Consider the following 15,948-nt stretch of genomic DNA (forward strand, 5'->3'; position numbering starts at 1 on the left):
ACAAAGGCAAAGAATGACAACAAAATACCACCTTGAAGTAAGCAGATGTCTACAGAAGTACTGTTATAGAAACATAGCAGAGAACTCTATGAGACTTGGAGAAAGTCTCGATTCAGAATAGAAATTTTGCTTTTTCCAGTAGGGTCATTGGTATAGAGTTCAGTAATACAGTTGCAGAACAAATACAAAAGCTAAACATTTTACTATTTAATTCTAGTTAGTTTTTTATATTGCTCTCTAGTACTAATGCTTGGCAGTTGCAGATTCAGCAACATGATCAACCCGTGTCACAGTGCTGAATGCAGAGGTGATCTAGATGTCCACAGAAAAAGGAGCAAGACTGCAGAATGGTGCAGATGAACTCTTTCCATGCCACTTAAACACTCGCATGCAAATATGCCATGCTGATATCAAAGAGATTCCTCAAGTAAGGTCCTTCTCTTCCTTCCACCTCCACCCCCCCCCCCCCCCCCCCCCCAATCTCCATTTGGGGTAAAATCATACAAGCTGCCTAATACTTTGGGAAGGATTTTAGTGATCGAATGCTGGCAAACAACAAATCTGCTGAGACTATTGCACGATCTGTAACTGACTTTCAAGATCACATCATTTACACAGATGAGAACTACTATTCTTGAAAATGAGTGAACACTATTACAGTTGACAAGTGGCCTTGCAGTATCTCCATCCCACAGATGCCATGAGCCTGAGCCACCAACAGCCAGAGGAACGAAGACTAAGACCTTCAGTCTAATGCTCTGTGGAAACCTGAATTATACAACAAAGCACGGTCAGACCTTCTGACGAGACAAACAAACATTGCTATGTAGCTATGGCTTTGTGCCCAGCCACTGCAGTCATCTCTGTCACTTTTCCTCTGGAGAAATATAATGACTAAGTTGTACACTAAGTTTCTATTCCTACACTGATGGGAGGGAAAGTTAGCTTGGGTTGGTAGGAAACACTGCTGACTTTCCTCCTACACAAAAGTCCATCCTTTCTGTGCTAGAAACACTTCCAAGCTTGGACTAGACTAACCTGAACTACAAATGTATGATTCCAAACAAACAAATCTCACACTTTGTAAACAGTGCTCTACTGTATTTATCAGCAGAACACCAAACTTGCTTAGGATTAGTTTCAACTAGCGGTTTTTAATCTGTGACTGTTACTATCAGACCTGGGCCACCAGTGCTACTGCAGAAAAAAAGTGTGAATGACTTTGATACATAAACAACATGTAACAGCCATTCTTCATTTACATCACCCAGAGGAACAGTTCAGATCTTTTGACTTGTTTATAAACCCTCCATGTAGAGTTTTTATATGCAACATGTCACTAGGAATTCCTTAGGGCAACACTGGCTACATATTGCACCCTAATTGCCTATACACTCTATATGTAAATACATATAGAATATAAACTATATTTTTGTCTGTGTGTAATTTATCCTTCATGAGCATTAGCCACTGAGTTTCAAATAGTTATAAAAGAACGTTGTTAAAACCTACAGGGCAACACTGTGAAGAAATGACTTATGACTGGTAAGCCAACTGCAAGTGTCCTTTGAGTCAGTAAGAACACTCTGCACAACAGACAACAGGCTGACACTGCTTTCTGAGCCTTTATGCTTGTAAATACCAAAGCCAAAAAGCCTGACCACATCATGTAAATCTGTCAGGATTTTTACTCTGCCCTATACTCCTTAAAAAGGTTTTAAGGAGATTCTGTAACCAAGATGATGATATCAAGGGATTTATTTAATGGGAAGTTACTGAAAAGAAAACAGCTACAGATTTTTAATCCATTTCACCCTTTTATCTAGGAAAAAAAAAAAAGACTGAACATTAATTAAGCTTTGGGAAGGGGAACAAAAATCATAATTGAGGATAAGTTGTTGTTTATAATCCCAAATGCTCAAATTAATTCTCTTTCAATGTTTATTCTAGTTGATATATGCCTTCAAATCACTTTTGTCAAGGTACAGTCTGTTTCCGCAATGGAAATATTGCCTATTCGAAAGTATATAGCATAGTTCCAATTAATGTACATGGCTCTACTAGTTATGAATTACTAAGACACCAAATATTTATTGAATGCTTGTAATGGTTCATTATAGGGCAGAAGGTAGCACTATATTCACAGCTTAAAAATTTATTTCCTTATTTGCTAAAGGAGCAATGCATAACAGAATTGCTTTGGGAATGCCAATCACAGCTGATCAAAAACTTCATGCTTCTAGAAGCCTGACACTCAAAGCAGTATTAATCCAAATGGAAGGAAATACATTAACATGTAATGTTAAAATTATGTCCAATTTAACAATTACATACATACTGAAATATTTTACCTTATCTATAGAAAACAGTGCCCAAGTTTGATGCATAATTTTCAGACTAGGAATAAGACAAGTATAGTGAAATTGATTTTGCTGCCGGTGAATACTGGCTTTCAAAGCATGATAGACTTTGCTAAGAGGACACTTTATAAACAGGCCTCTGGATGGTTTCAGAGATGCCACCAGAGAGCAGCAGCATCCCGGGGGTGGGGGAGGCAGAACAGGACAGGACAATGAGTCTGTGTTATGTGACATCTCTCTACATTGAAAAAAAAAAACCACACTGCGTGACATGGTCAACAAAGGACATTGCAAGAATGCAAGACAACATCGCAAGCAGAACTACAGAATGAAAACTGTCACTAACCACAGAGGTAAATCCCAGGGCTCAACACAGACTGTTCTAAACCCAGTGAGGATGATTTTTTTTTTCTATTTCTTTCCATTACAGATTAAAATATTTAATCACAAAAATTAAATACCTCAAGCAGAGGTTACTAGATCTACAGAAAAGTGAATGAAGTATTTCTATGAAGCTCAGAGCTGTTTATCTATGCAATACTCAAGACATTACAGCGATGGGAAATGCAGAAATTCTATCAATCTACAATCTTAAGATAGAAACAAGCTCAAGGAAAAAAAAAGCTTGATATTAAATCATAGCACGGTAACTTTGCTTTTCATCTTAGACCTATCACGTGGAAAAGAACACAGTTTTCAACACAGAAAATTAAGCACTAATAAATATCATTAAGAATGATTCACTTAGAATTAGAAGTGACTACCCTTCTTCATCTGCTACAACAACTAGGAAAAGTTAACGTCTTCATCATATCTTGAACGTCAGACCGCACAATGTAGGTTAATACTTCCTATTTATTAAGAATATTTTATTCTTCCAAAGACTTTTCTCATTATTGTTTGTATTAAAGTCTTTTCTGGCAATTTACATAAGTTGCCCTACACACAAATTGAGACCAAAGCTACTTATTACAGATCTTTGGTTTTTTTTTTTCCTCTTTGCCAGAGATCTAAGGTAGCAGATGACATTTTCTATTCTTGGGGTGCATTTGCTTGTTTGCTTTTACCATTCCAACCAATGACTGGCATCTCCAATTAACTACCTGGAAAACTAATGCTTTAGAGTTTCTGTCAACTAGCAGAGTAACTGTGTGTTTAGCCTCATACACTGCTCATGACATTCCACGTGATTAGTTTTTATGTTCCTCATCCTTAGTGAAATACACTGACGAGTGATTTTTCCAGACTACACTGGTACTGATTATTCTAAAAGCTTTTGCAAATTTTAAGACTCCTAGATGTTGTATCTTGTATCTGAACCCTACAGTCAGACACTTACCAATAGCAGTACTTAACAGTACAAACAGGAGAACTTTAGGACTTTAAAATAAGAAGTAGCGTTCAGCAGCTATAGAACTGTATTTTATTTTAAACAGCTATACATTTATATACTACCTTTTTTCCGTAGCATCCAATAACTCACTTAAATTATAACCAATACTCATGCATACTATTTATGTTTATATTTACAACTTATGTTTCAAAGGCTGTTCCAATGCAACCAGGCACAGATTTGCTGCTATCCCTAAGTTATGCAGGTCAAGGGCAGCGCAAAAGCGGATTCTGAAAACAAGACTGGGCTTTGGCTTTTGAAAGGTCTGTTATAAGACATACGAAAACCACTGAAGTTCAAGCTTGTTCTTGCCTCGTCTCATTGGGGGGAAAGAGGGAAACAGGGATATTGTTTAGTTTCTTAAAATGTGAAGCGCAGAAACCAATAGAAAATATATTGTACATGTTTCTGTAGACAGTGAAGATAAAACATCTGTATTTTAGAAAGCTTTATTTGTACTTCAGTGGAAAAGGTAATTGTTTTGAGTCACTAAAATCAGTCCTATACTTAAGGCACATCTACAGTATAATAATTTATTACTATGAATTTATGGCAGTTTACTATGAAGCAGATTTTACCAATGTATTTGGAAAAAAAACCAACCTGTTTCAGACAGCATTTCAGTGGCTCTTTCTTCCACTTTAGTAGGGGTTGATTCTGTTGACTCTGTTACTGCAAAAAGTCAAGTAATCAGCTTTTTTTGTGAGAAGTATTACCTCTCAATTTCTACACCAGTGAAAAATCCAGATAAAATGTTGTGATCTGACTGACTGGGGAGTTCCTCAAGAAATATACCTTCTCTTAAGCAACCACTGCTTGACACATTTCTCAGATATTTTTAATATCAACTGTTAGGTATTTTTCAACCTGAGAGAAATGAGTTTTTGATCAAACTGAGGAATTATAAAATAATTATATAAAACCCTTCCTCTAAATTCTTCTTCTCATTCCGTATCCTATTAATTCCCCTCTAACTATAGCTAGCTTTATATTATTTTTTATTTCCTGATCTTCACGCCCTAAAACTTGCCTTTTTCACACAACATGAACCAACCTCAAAGTAGCATTACCAATCCCTATAATCTGAAGATGTTTGGCATACACAATTTTTACTTAAAGTCCTTATCTCATAGGGTGGTATTTCTTTCATGTTTAGCCAAATTGCCATATTTTCTGTTGCCTCCCAATTAAAGAGTATAAAAAGATTACCAGTCTCATTACTGCTTTCACTTTGATCTTCTGGTGTTCTAGAGGGTGGTGAGGGTGCTTTGCGCTTCATCCTCCGTAAAGAGTTCACAGAAGCTGTGTCACTGAGTGGCAGAGAACCTTTTCTTACTAATCCTGGAGGGGCCTAAGAAGGGAGACAGGGCAGGAAAAAGATTATTAGCAATTAAAGCCAACAAAATAGCTCTAGTAATTATTCTCCGAAAGTATATATATTTGTGCAGGAGAGAGTGCCTACCTATTACTAAATGTATTATGTTTCTTGTCTTAATTCTTACAATTAAAAAATATATAGAGTTTCTAGAGTAATTGAATATATTCACAGAGGTCCAAGACACATCAGTAAATTGGTTGTTATACGTAGTAACAGAGAATTTTTATTCTTTATGCCTTAAGGCCATTCTACAAAACCCAAATAAATCTTTTCTAAAAGTAGCTAAAATCACTGTGGAAAAAAGCTTCAGCTACAGGCAACTGAAATGACATGACACGTTTCCTTCAACAACATTCCTAATTGGATTGCATATGTAATGATTAGGACTTTGCTTCTCTACTCAAAATACTTGGATTTTTATAGAAATTCTTCTAATGCCATCTTTCAAAATTTATATTGGAAAGGACAACTGTCTTACAATAGCTATTCATATTTAATTGTAACAAACTGTAACAACAATAATTCTAATACCCACTGATGCTAAATTGCAATAATGCTCTCATATTATTGTAGCAGAAGACAATTAATTTCTTAATTCACAAACAATCAAAAGCATTTTAAAAAAATGGACACAGGTTACCTTATAGAACACCAGATGAACACAGTTCATATGATATAGCAGCCCAATTGCATTTAAAATTAATATGTATACATATATATATATATATATTCCAACTCCAAAAGATGGCAGCTGTAAAATTGCCTGCCGCTTTTAACTGCAGTTTGCCTTATGCTGAAGAAACCTTGAATTTCAAAATCTATTTGAATGATGACATTCAGGACCCTAGCAGTAAAGCGTACTTCGGCACTAGACACAGCTACCTATTTCTGTAGTAATTATGATCTAGTCTACTCAACAATATAATAGAATCCAGAGACGATGTTCATTGCTTGCTAGAAGGATCCACACAGAAAATAGATGTGGGGATCATCTTCAGAGAATTTTTGTGCTTTAATTAACTAGACCACAAAGCAGACCATCAGGTAACAGAGGTGACATAAATACATCTACAATTCTGTTTCACTGATGATCCTTTCAAAAACATCACTGACAACAGAACTGTTGAACGTGCTAATATCCAGGGAATAAAATACTTCTCTATCAGGCTACCACTGAAAAAGAAATACACATCTTACAGCAAGGAGGATATTAAAGACAAAAAGCTAGAGTATTTGGTTCTACATAATCAAAGCTATCAAGAAAATTACAAGAGAAAAGATATTAGCACAAGTTGTCTGTGAAGCAGTGTTTGGCAGCACCTGGTAGATCTCAGCAGAATACCTGAATGAATGACCAGGAATAGTGAAAAGCATCCCCTGAGTTACCCTGGGGATACTCGGTCATCTGTTATGCTACGTCCCACCTCAGTGTCAGGTGTGACGGATCCCTTAGATACTCTGCTTGCACTGCAAGGAGCAGCAATGTCCAAAATGTTCACACAATTCTTCTACCAGTGATTTTAATGCCAAAACAAGTAACTTACACCTTTTACAGGACAGGGGGGCTCCGTGTTTTAAGGAGAAAAAGCACAAGGTGAAATGTTCTTACAAACAGCAGAGGATATGGACATACCACTCCACTCCTAATTAAAAATACTTGCATGCTTGAATACTTTTTAACAAGTCAGATCCTGGATTAAAACTTCACACAACAAAATCACTTTACACATTAATAGTTTCTCATTTACAGTTCCCAAACAGTTTTAAAAGAAAGTGAATTAATAGTATTCAGCATCTGAATTTTTGCAGGATGGAATGTCAAATAAAATATTACTTCCACAGATGAGGTTGTTTTTTTTGTTTTGTTTTTTAAAAATCATTAAATCGTCTTCCTTCTTGCTGCTGGGCAGTCCTATTTTTCTCCTTTCCATTCTGCACAGCGACACTGCTTCTCTGTTCAAAGGTCTGCACCCTCATCTGCTTTGCACAGACTCCCTCAGCTGACTTGGCTGGCATGGCGTTCTGCGCATACTCGCTCAGCTAAGCAGATGTCACCAGAGTTCCCTCCTGCACAGAAAAAGTGTGTGTAGGGGGGGGAATAACGTTCTCAGCATAAGAGCACAAATGCTACTAGAAGATTTTTATAAGCCTTTCTACTGCCCTTTGCATCCAAAGAAACAAACGATTTGCAAAGAGATTTTGAGAAAGTACTAAATGTTCCAGTTAAGGTTCAAGTGTTGAACAGATTTTCTCAGGAATTATTCAACACATGAATATTAAGAGCTTTCAAATCCTAACAAAGGCTGTAATGTGAAAATAGTACTTTAAACAGATGGGAAAAAAAATAAAATGTTATTAAGACATATCTGACAAAGTTTTGGAATATACATCTGGGTGTTCGTGTGTCATACCAACTGCCAATGATAACCAGTGCTTTACCAGTTGCACTTAAATAAAAATTCACATGAGAATCCCTGAAATAATTAACTGTGCTTGTTCAGAAACAAGAGTTAACACTTTTGTTGTAACTTCCACAACACATGCGGAAGTTCCTCTTTTCACACTGTAATCCTTCCGATCCTGGAACAAACAAGTGGGGACACAAAGCTTTTTAGCCTCAGATGCATACAGACAGATGTGTACAGCACCAAATCCCACACCAGCCCAAGCTGACAGTTACAGGGACTAGTGATTCCTAAGTTCTAGCCTCTGTAAGCTATAGCAGATGTGGTGCTGGACCCTTCTAAGCATTTCAAAAAAGCAAAAGGTAGTTAATTAAGCCACAGCAATTTTACAGCTGGAATGGAAGAAAAAACACCAGTATTTGGGAAAGAATGTAGTGGAGCATTTCAGTGTGCATACTTCACAAAAAGGGTCACATATATATATTTTCATATCACCAGTACCTCTTTTGCTCCACAGGTAACTAAGTGTAACAGAGGCTCTGCAGTGGAATGGGATAACAAAGCACGTTGCTAACCATCCTGTTAGTGTTTCTTTTCTCCCTTCATGCAAGCATACAATTTTAATAGGGGAAAACAAACAAACCCACCCACCCAGAAAAAACATTGTATTTGCTCTTACAATGCTTAATCCACTCAATTTCTGTTACTTGACTTAAGCTCCCCAAAACACTTCAACTTAGCTGAAGTACTATGGAGAAACCAATGTACCTCTGACCATTCAGAAAGAAAGGACATACAGAAAATATTGAGAAAAAATCAGCTGATACTATTCTGTCCCCAAACCCAATACTACTATTCTCTTCTACAAGTTTTCTAAATCATGTACAACTTCTCTAAGTTGTTTACTTGCCAGTACAAGAAATAGGAAAAAAGTGAAGAAGGTTATACGTCTGGTATATTGGAAAATATGATGCACATAGTGTCCACCATCAATTCTGAATTCTATCTGAATGGTATCAAATAATCTTCATGCAAACTTCAGTGAGAGCCAACAGGCAGTGCTGAGCATTTCATCTCACAGGTAATGCTGGCTCTATTCAAGACCCCCCCAGGTTCACCACGGTGCTCACTGTATCATTGCCCGACTTCTCCTTCAAAGAGCTATTAAGCTTCAGGCAACTGAGCCACTGGTGTAACTTCTGAAGTATGGAACTCATTCTTCTCAGCAATCTTCCAAGTTGATCCATGACAGTGACTAATACATCTTTTTCAGGAACACTTTATGGTTTAGTTGCTTCCTAACCCTCTTATTTTCCTCCATCTTCTCTTGCTTTTCTAAGGGATAGACTAGAAATTTCAATTTCTTTGGGAGTTACAGTTGAGTAAATAAAAGCAAGCTGTATTTCTACACTTGAGAAGTCTAATCCATCATTTTAAACTGTAGATGTTTTGACTAAAAATCTCTATTTAATTGTTCCCACCGAAGCACAGTTTATGTACACTTTCTTTACAAAAACTGAAAACAGTGTATGGAGACAAACATTCATGAAGAAAAGATATGAAGGTATCATAGTCTAGTTTTTATAAATAAAGCATTCAGAAGAACGGTGGCAGTGGCATTTTGGATATAATCAAATGCTTTTCTTTTAAAGAAACATTATTACTGGAAAACTGCATCTACTTCTATGAAAACTGAGGCTATAGATACTGCATTATACATTACCACTTTCCGAAAACCCTTGAGAGTCCTCTCTACTTTCAAGTGTTTTTAAACTTGCTAGCTCTAAATGCACTTCTGGCAAGAGCCATCTTGCCCAAAATTAGAACTAACAAATAAGTGAGGGATTTTCCATCTGATTTAATATAGAAATTTATTGGACAAACATGGTGTTTAAACTGTACTAGTCATCTTCTGCATCTTTCAAAGAATAAACAAATCATGCTACAAAATAACTTGCAAAAGTCACACCCTCACAGCCATCGTACTAATTTCTCACCTAAAAATAGGAACTATCTTCAAAACCTACTTCCATAATCATTCTGAAATTAAGACAAAAAAAATCCAACTCTCATACCAGAATGTAACTGTTCATACAAAGAGAAAGCAGCTTCTTTCTTAAGGGAAGGGATGAAGCTGTAGGAGGTAAACGTTAAAACCCTTTTTCATATTGTGAGAAATTGGACTACAATACACCGTGAGTTTGAAGAAAGACAACAGTGAGAACACTGTTCCCTTAAAGTTGGTTCGTTTCAGTGTTGTCTGATGTTACTACTTTGGCATGTTTCTGTCAAAACCAGGCAAACAGTTTATCCAGGCAAAATTGACATTTCACTTTTGTAACATCCACAAGGAAGATAAAGAGTTTTGTCCATAATAAGGCACATGCAGAAGGTCATCCTGGTCCAGAGAAGAACTGAAGTATGTATCCAGTTCGCCAAATAATCTGAAGGCTTCAGAACTAAGGCATTCTTAAAAGCAATACGATTTGTAATTAAATGCTTTGAGTAATACAGCAGCAGATAAAAAGTAACCCCTTAAAAAAATTATATTCTAAGTTTTGTAAATTCATATAACGGGACACTGTAAAACTCCCATGTAATATAACAATAAAACTCTCAGACACACTAAAGAGCCTAGCAAACACACCAGTCAGTCTAAAGAGCAACCTGAACCACTTCAAATTACAGCAGCTGGATGCACATTTTCAACAGTGGGGAACACAAGAGCAAATTTCTATATTATTTACAGTCAAATAATCGTAGTCTAGTGTGACCATTGTACTTTCTGCATTACTGAGAAATGAATTGGACTAAAATGGTATTATTTGGTCACTTAGGCTTGAGAAACTATTGATGCACATGCTACAGCTGAAAAATACTGTGCAACTATCAAGACTGACTTTATTCTCCAAAGCTTACATGTCTCATTTCAAATTCTGTATTCAGGATATAAATTCATGGACTAAAGACTAATTCTTACCATGCAGTTAAATAGTGCCCAATCTCATTTATAAAGCTGCAAATCCTACAGATGACATTTTACTTAAATAAAACAATTTTACATTGTCCCTCACCTAACACTTTATGTTTTTAAGGGAACTATCCTTTATTTTACAGTTAAATGAAACCAGAAACTAGACGTTCCTTTTTGTTTGTTTTAGAGACTTCAGTGGAAGCTCTGAGAAACAAGCTTCCAAACCTTCCCCTTGCCAACATTACTCAGACAGCGCTCAATCTCACAGCCAAACAACTATCTTTTGGTGGGTTTATGTTAGTCAGGTAGGCCTATCACATTTTTTCTGTTCTCCCAATTATGCACACATGGTTTTGAAAAACCAAGACACTCATTCACCCATGTGAAACAGAAAAGTCTAGGTGGGATAGGACCTCTGGACATCATTCAGTCCAACCCTCTGTTGAAAGCAGGGTCTTAGATTAGATTATTGCAGGAGCCTGCCAAGGCATGTCTTCATTATTTCCAGTAAGGGACCTTCTATCACTTCTCTGAAAAACCTATTCCAACAATAAATTGTTTTCACAATGGAGAATTTTCTTCTTATACCTGAATGGAACTTCCTCTGAAGCAACTAATGCCTGTAGGCCCTCATCCAAGCAAGAGAATACCTCTACATTCCCTATAATATCTTCTGAGCATCAGAAGAGTGCGATTAGATCCTATCTGAGCCTTAATTCCAGATGGTTGTGATCTCCCTGAATGGTGGTTCTTCTGGCATACTTACCTCTCTCCTCCCAGTTTGGTGTCAACTGCAAGTTTGTTGAGGGTGCATTCAACTGCATTACCTGGGTTGTTTATAATGATATTTAACAGTATTAGACATACTATGAGCTCCTCAGGAGCCACACTACACCACCAGTCTGGCTGAACCATTAACCATTTGGGGTGTTTAGTAGGTTTTCATCCCATCTTGAGTTTCTTCTGTCTAATCCATACCTTACCGATTTGTTAAAAAAAATACAAACGACGTTGCTGGCAACTGAGTCGAAGTGGAGGTAAGCGATCCTGTCCCTCGACCTTGTACTTGTGCTTGCTACTAACATACAAGCCTTCATGTTATTCTTGAAAGCTCCTGTCACTCCAAGCTCCAGGCTTGCCTTTACATTCCTGTCTACATCTAGGTATGTCCAATAAGCTTTTCTGCATTGCCCTTTAGGAATTGTTCTGTCCCCTTTCCACCCCTCACATTTTTGCACTTGAGCTCTATCAGCAGCTCTGTTTAACCAGGATGGTTTATTTTTATGCCTACTCCTTTTCCCACACAGGAGAATGGACCACTTTTGTGCTGCAGGGAGGCTGTCTCTGAAAATCTCTCAGCACTCCTCCAGAGCAGCTTTGTCCTCCAAGGAAGTCTCCCACTGGATACTTCCTAAGTGCTCCCTGATCAAGTTAAACAATATGTACTATTGCAGTCCAAATCAATTCGCTAGATGATATTTAATGGAAAACAGATATTAAAAAGACAAAATATTTTACACGAATTAATCCAATTCAAAGTGCGCAGCAAATACTAACTCACATTTAGGTCCCAAGCTCTGCATTATCTGATAAACTACTGTGCAATCAAATCAGAATTAAACAGGAATAATCTCAAAAGAAAAAAGCAAAAAGCCACATGCCAAAAGCTTCAAAAGTTATAAAAAATAGTAGTATAAAATTGATTAAAGTTAAATTTTTGTGTATATTTTCTATGTGGACTTCTGTCTTTTTTTCAAGAGCTATTCAACCTCAGTCAAATCACTTTAGATGAATAAGAAATGTCAGTATAAAATAATAAAACTAAGCAATTTTGTTGAGTGACAGATCCTAGCCCAGCAGTCACACATTACTGTTAGACATAATAGGATATTAATCATTTAAAGTATGTTGACATTAATAAATTATTTTCAAAAAATTTGAATTCAATTAAAAGACAAACATGATGAGGTAAAAAAAAGAATCATGATTTTTTTTCTCCAAACTTCCTTTTATTAAAATACAGAAAGAAACCTTTGTCTCCTAATAATAAAGCTTTTCAGCAGGACACAATATACAAATTCAGAACTTCTGTTAAACAGTGCTCTCTTGTGGTTCCGTGCATCGATGAAAGAGCAAATCAACATATAAAGATATAGGCAGTCAGAGTTTGAAATTTCTCGTCTCTAAATCTAACACAAAATTAATCCCTCAGCATGGAATTTCATTTAGTTCTGCATTTTATCTTTTTAGCATGCCAATAACCTCATTTATTAAAGACCACCTTTAGATTCTGGATTCAAATCAAAATATGAAATTTTTAAAGAGTTTCAATTTGTAATGACAATTTTAACCTTGATCTTTATTTGGAATTCACAGTTGACAATATTGGAACTACCTTGCACAATGCATCAACTCTTTTCCCAAATTCTGCTGGAAGAATTTCTGCAGTGCACTGTGTATAAGGGTAACTTAAATATGTATCCAGCACCTCAAAGCTTCAATCAAGTACATCCCTGTTTCGTTAAAAATAAAACCTCACTTTAACATGCTGGAAGCACAAGAATCTTAGGATTCTTTTCCAGGATTTCCTCTTTTTCTAGTAATGTAATAAACAAACTACTCTTTATCATATACAACTGAAACATTAAAAGTGACACGTAAAACTAAAACACCAATTATGAGACAGAGTGAAGTAAGGCAATGTTCCAACATTTAAATATGTAAAGGCTATTCATCCCAAAGACCGAACAGATCCTCACAACTTACATAAGAAGTTGGTTTTCCATTTCCAAAATACAGCAGCTACATTGCATACATGACATAAAGACTAGAAGAAATGCATCTTTCAATTTCTGTAGTTATTTTCAAACGCAATTTTTTAAAAGCAAGCGCTGCGCTTTTATTTACCATTCATATATCTTCTGAGGCCTAAAGTAACAAGGCTATCAAGGTTACTCTCTCAAAACTTCTTGCTTTAAAAGAAGTGAAGCAAATATAACTAACCTGTTCATTCTTATCAAGGCTGTTAGATTTCACAGTATCAGATGCTGGTCTGGCTTGGGCTTGTGCAAGTTCCTGGGGGGCACTCTGAGAATTTGGCATAGGTGGTAAAGGAGCTCTCCGCTTCTTTGGCATTTCAGACGGCAAAGTGTTTGAGTCATACTGCTTGCTAACAGTGTTGGATCTTGTGATAAATGTTGGCCTTGGCTTGCTCATTAATGGAGTTGCTGGGGCACTGGCAGCCTTGAGATTCAGGGGGAAGACAAAAATAAATTACTTAAACTTTCCAGAAAACAATCAACAGTAATGACAGCTCAATGTGAATAAGTTCACAGAAGATTTTCTTATATCAAGTTACATCTTACTTGTTCTCTTTTTTTCTTGCTTCGCTGAAAAAAGCTGAAAAACCCTTTGTTTTCTTTCTCTTTTAGAACATCTGAGTTTTCAGACATTTGGTAGGCATCTAAAATAGGAAACAATAGTTCTAGATGTTATTTATTGCACAGATTATTTCTCCCGTATTCTTACTTTTTCCACTGTCTGTCATAAGCCTTCTGGAAGGATATACAAAGCACACCACAAATCACTTACATTAATAGTTTTTCTAAAAGCTGTAAAATGAACAGGTTTCCTACCATCAGTGTTCATCCCCTCTTTCTCAGAGCTCAGAATAGCTGAGTTTCAGCTGCTATTAATACCCCCAGCACTTAACCCAACCCATCCCACTTGTCATATGTTATGGTTCATATGACAAAGGCCATAGGAGGGAAAAGAGCATCAGTCTGAAGAGACTTCTTCAGTTCACAATTCAACAGCTTAAATACATAGCAAAGTGTGAAGTGGGGCAGGTCAGGTACAAGCATGCACATGGTATGACTATGGAGAAACATCACTGAAAGACCTGGTAGGTGCTGCATGCACAACTGGCATGCAGTCATGGTAAAGATAACCATATCTTGCAGAAGTTATCCTCCTTGCATGGCGTTAACTCATGCAGACAATTTGTAAATATAGATGTTGTGTCTCTAATTTTCACTAGATTTAATTTTCTTAAAGAAATCTCATTGAATGCAAATGCAATAACCAACAGAAAGCAGCAGCAAGACCACTGTGGGACTAGGATCAATATAAGCATGACTATAAATTTAATTAATCAAAGTAAAACCATACAAAAATACTTTATATACAGCTAAGTATATCCATTTGCGTATTAACTTTTCTTAATATGCATTTATGATAGGACAGAGATAATTGCTCCTGTTACAGTTAAGCAGATGTTATAATATAAGAGGATGGTAATATCATGTATGTGATACAGTTTCACTGCAGATTTCAGTAAAGCCTACCTTGCAAAGATGGTAAGTTTAAATCGACTGGTGATGTGGCTACAGAAAGACAAAAAAAAGACAAAGTCTCAATCTGAATCAAGGATGTTGTTAGAAGTTACAAACACAGAAAGCCAAGCTGAAACTTCAAGGTTAGGAAAAATTATTGAAGAAAAAAAAAAATATGCATCTTTACCACCCAATGCTAAAAAACCATATAAGAGTGAGCCTGAAGACATGCAACCACAGACTGGAATCTCCGATAGAGGTTCCATTTACATTTCTAAAGAGGAAGACTAGAATATAAAATAGTTTGCTCTGTAAATTTTGGATTGTCCATAACTTGGAAAATAGAAAAGGAATGTATAATGAAAATATAATCTGAGTACAATACAATTTAAATTTAAAGTCTGTTATATGGCACATCTTACTATTTACTTTCATGAAGAAAGCTGAAAATTCAGAGCTTAGAAGTTGTCTACAAAATGGAAACGCTGAACTAGTTTGCATTGAATGAACTGTAGCACATCTAGATTTCCTAGTTGGGCATAGCCTTGTAGAAGGTGTGTATTCCCTTGTATTCTCTTCTACGGATTTTTGGCTGTTACTTGATTCAAATGACACATGGTTCACACACTGTGCAAAAGGCAGCTCTGCCAGTCAGTGGAAGACAGCAGTAGCCAGATAATAAACAAGACAATTCACTATGGTTGCGTGTAGTCCAAGTAACGTGTTTAGGCAAGAAAAAGAAAATAATAAAATTCAGTGATAAAAAATATTTCATTTTTGTTTTCTCCATGGGAAAAGAGCATATTTTCCAAACCTGATATTCTCTGGTTGTTCAAGATAATTGCCCTTTGTGAAGTAGTTGAGAGAACTTTTGAAACCAAAGGATAAGGTTATCATATCTACGGGGGCACAGTTAGAGCAGAAAAGAAAACCAAGGACAAAAATAGAACAGTGGTCCAGAATAGGAATGAGTCTGTTATTAGTACATTCAATACTGGGGCAAAAATTTCCTGTGAAAAATGCCTGAAATTAAACAAAACACATTGTATAGAATTTTTAATCACAGTGTATTAAGCCCTTCATTATAGAGATAGGCTTACAGCT

General features: G+C 36.3%; 1 protein-coding gene across 14 annotated transcripts in view; it reads right to left on the minus strand.

Moving 5' to 3' along the window:
* COBLL1 (cordon-bleu WH2 repeat protein like 1) overlaps positions 1-15,948 on the minus strand; it is an 83,207-nt gene that overhangs the window by 13,681 nt on the left and 53,578 nt on the right. For 10 of the 14 annotated variants that reach the window (XM_083840739.1, XM_083840744.1, XM_083840748.1 and 7 more), the window contains exons 5-9: positions 14,857-14,895; positions 13,876-13,973; positions 13,514-13,753; positions 4,963-5,104; positions 4,357-4,425 (exon numbers count right to left, since the gene is read on the minus strand). In XM_083840739.1, coding sequence (XP_083696865.1) covers positions 4,357-4,425; positions 4,963-5,104; positions 13,514-13,753; positions 13,876-13,973; positions 14,857-14,895 — 588 coding nt within the window. The remainder of the gene's footprint in view (positions 1-4,356; positions 4,426-4,962; positions 5,105-13,513; positions 13,754-13,875; positions 13,974-14,856; positions 14,896-15,948) is intronic. The other 4 variants (XM_083840745.1, XM_083840749.1, XM_083840746.1 and 1 more) reach the window with 2 other exon arrangements.

The sequence above is a fragment of the Anser anser genome (genome assembly GCF_964211835.1).
Source record: "Anser anser genome assembly, chromosome: 6".
In the NCBI taxonomy this organism is placed as follows: Eukaryota; Metazoa; Chordata; class Aves; order Anseriformes; family Anatidae; genus Anser; species Anser anser.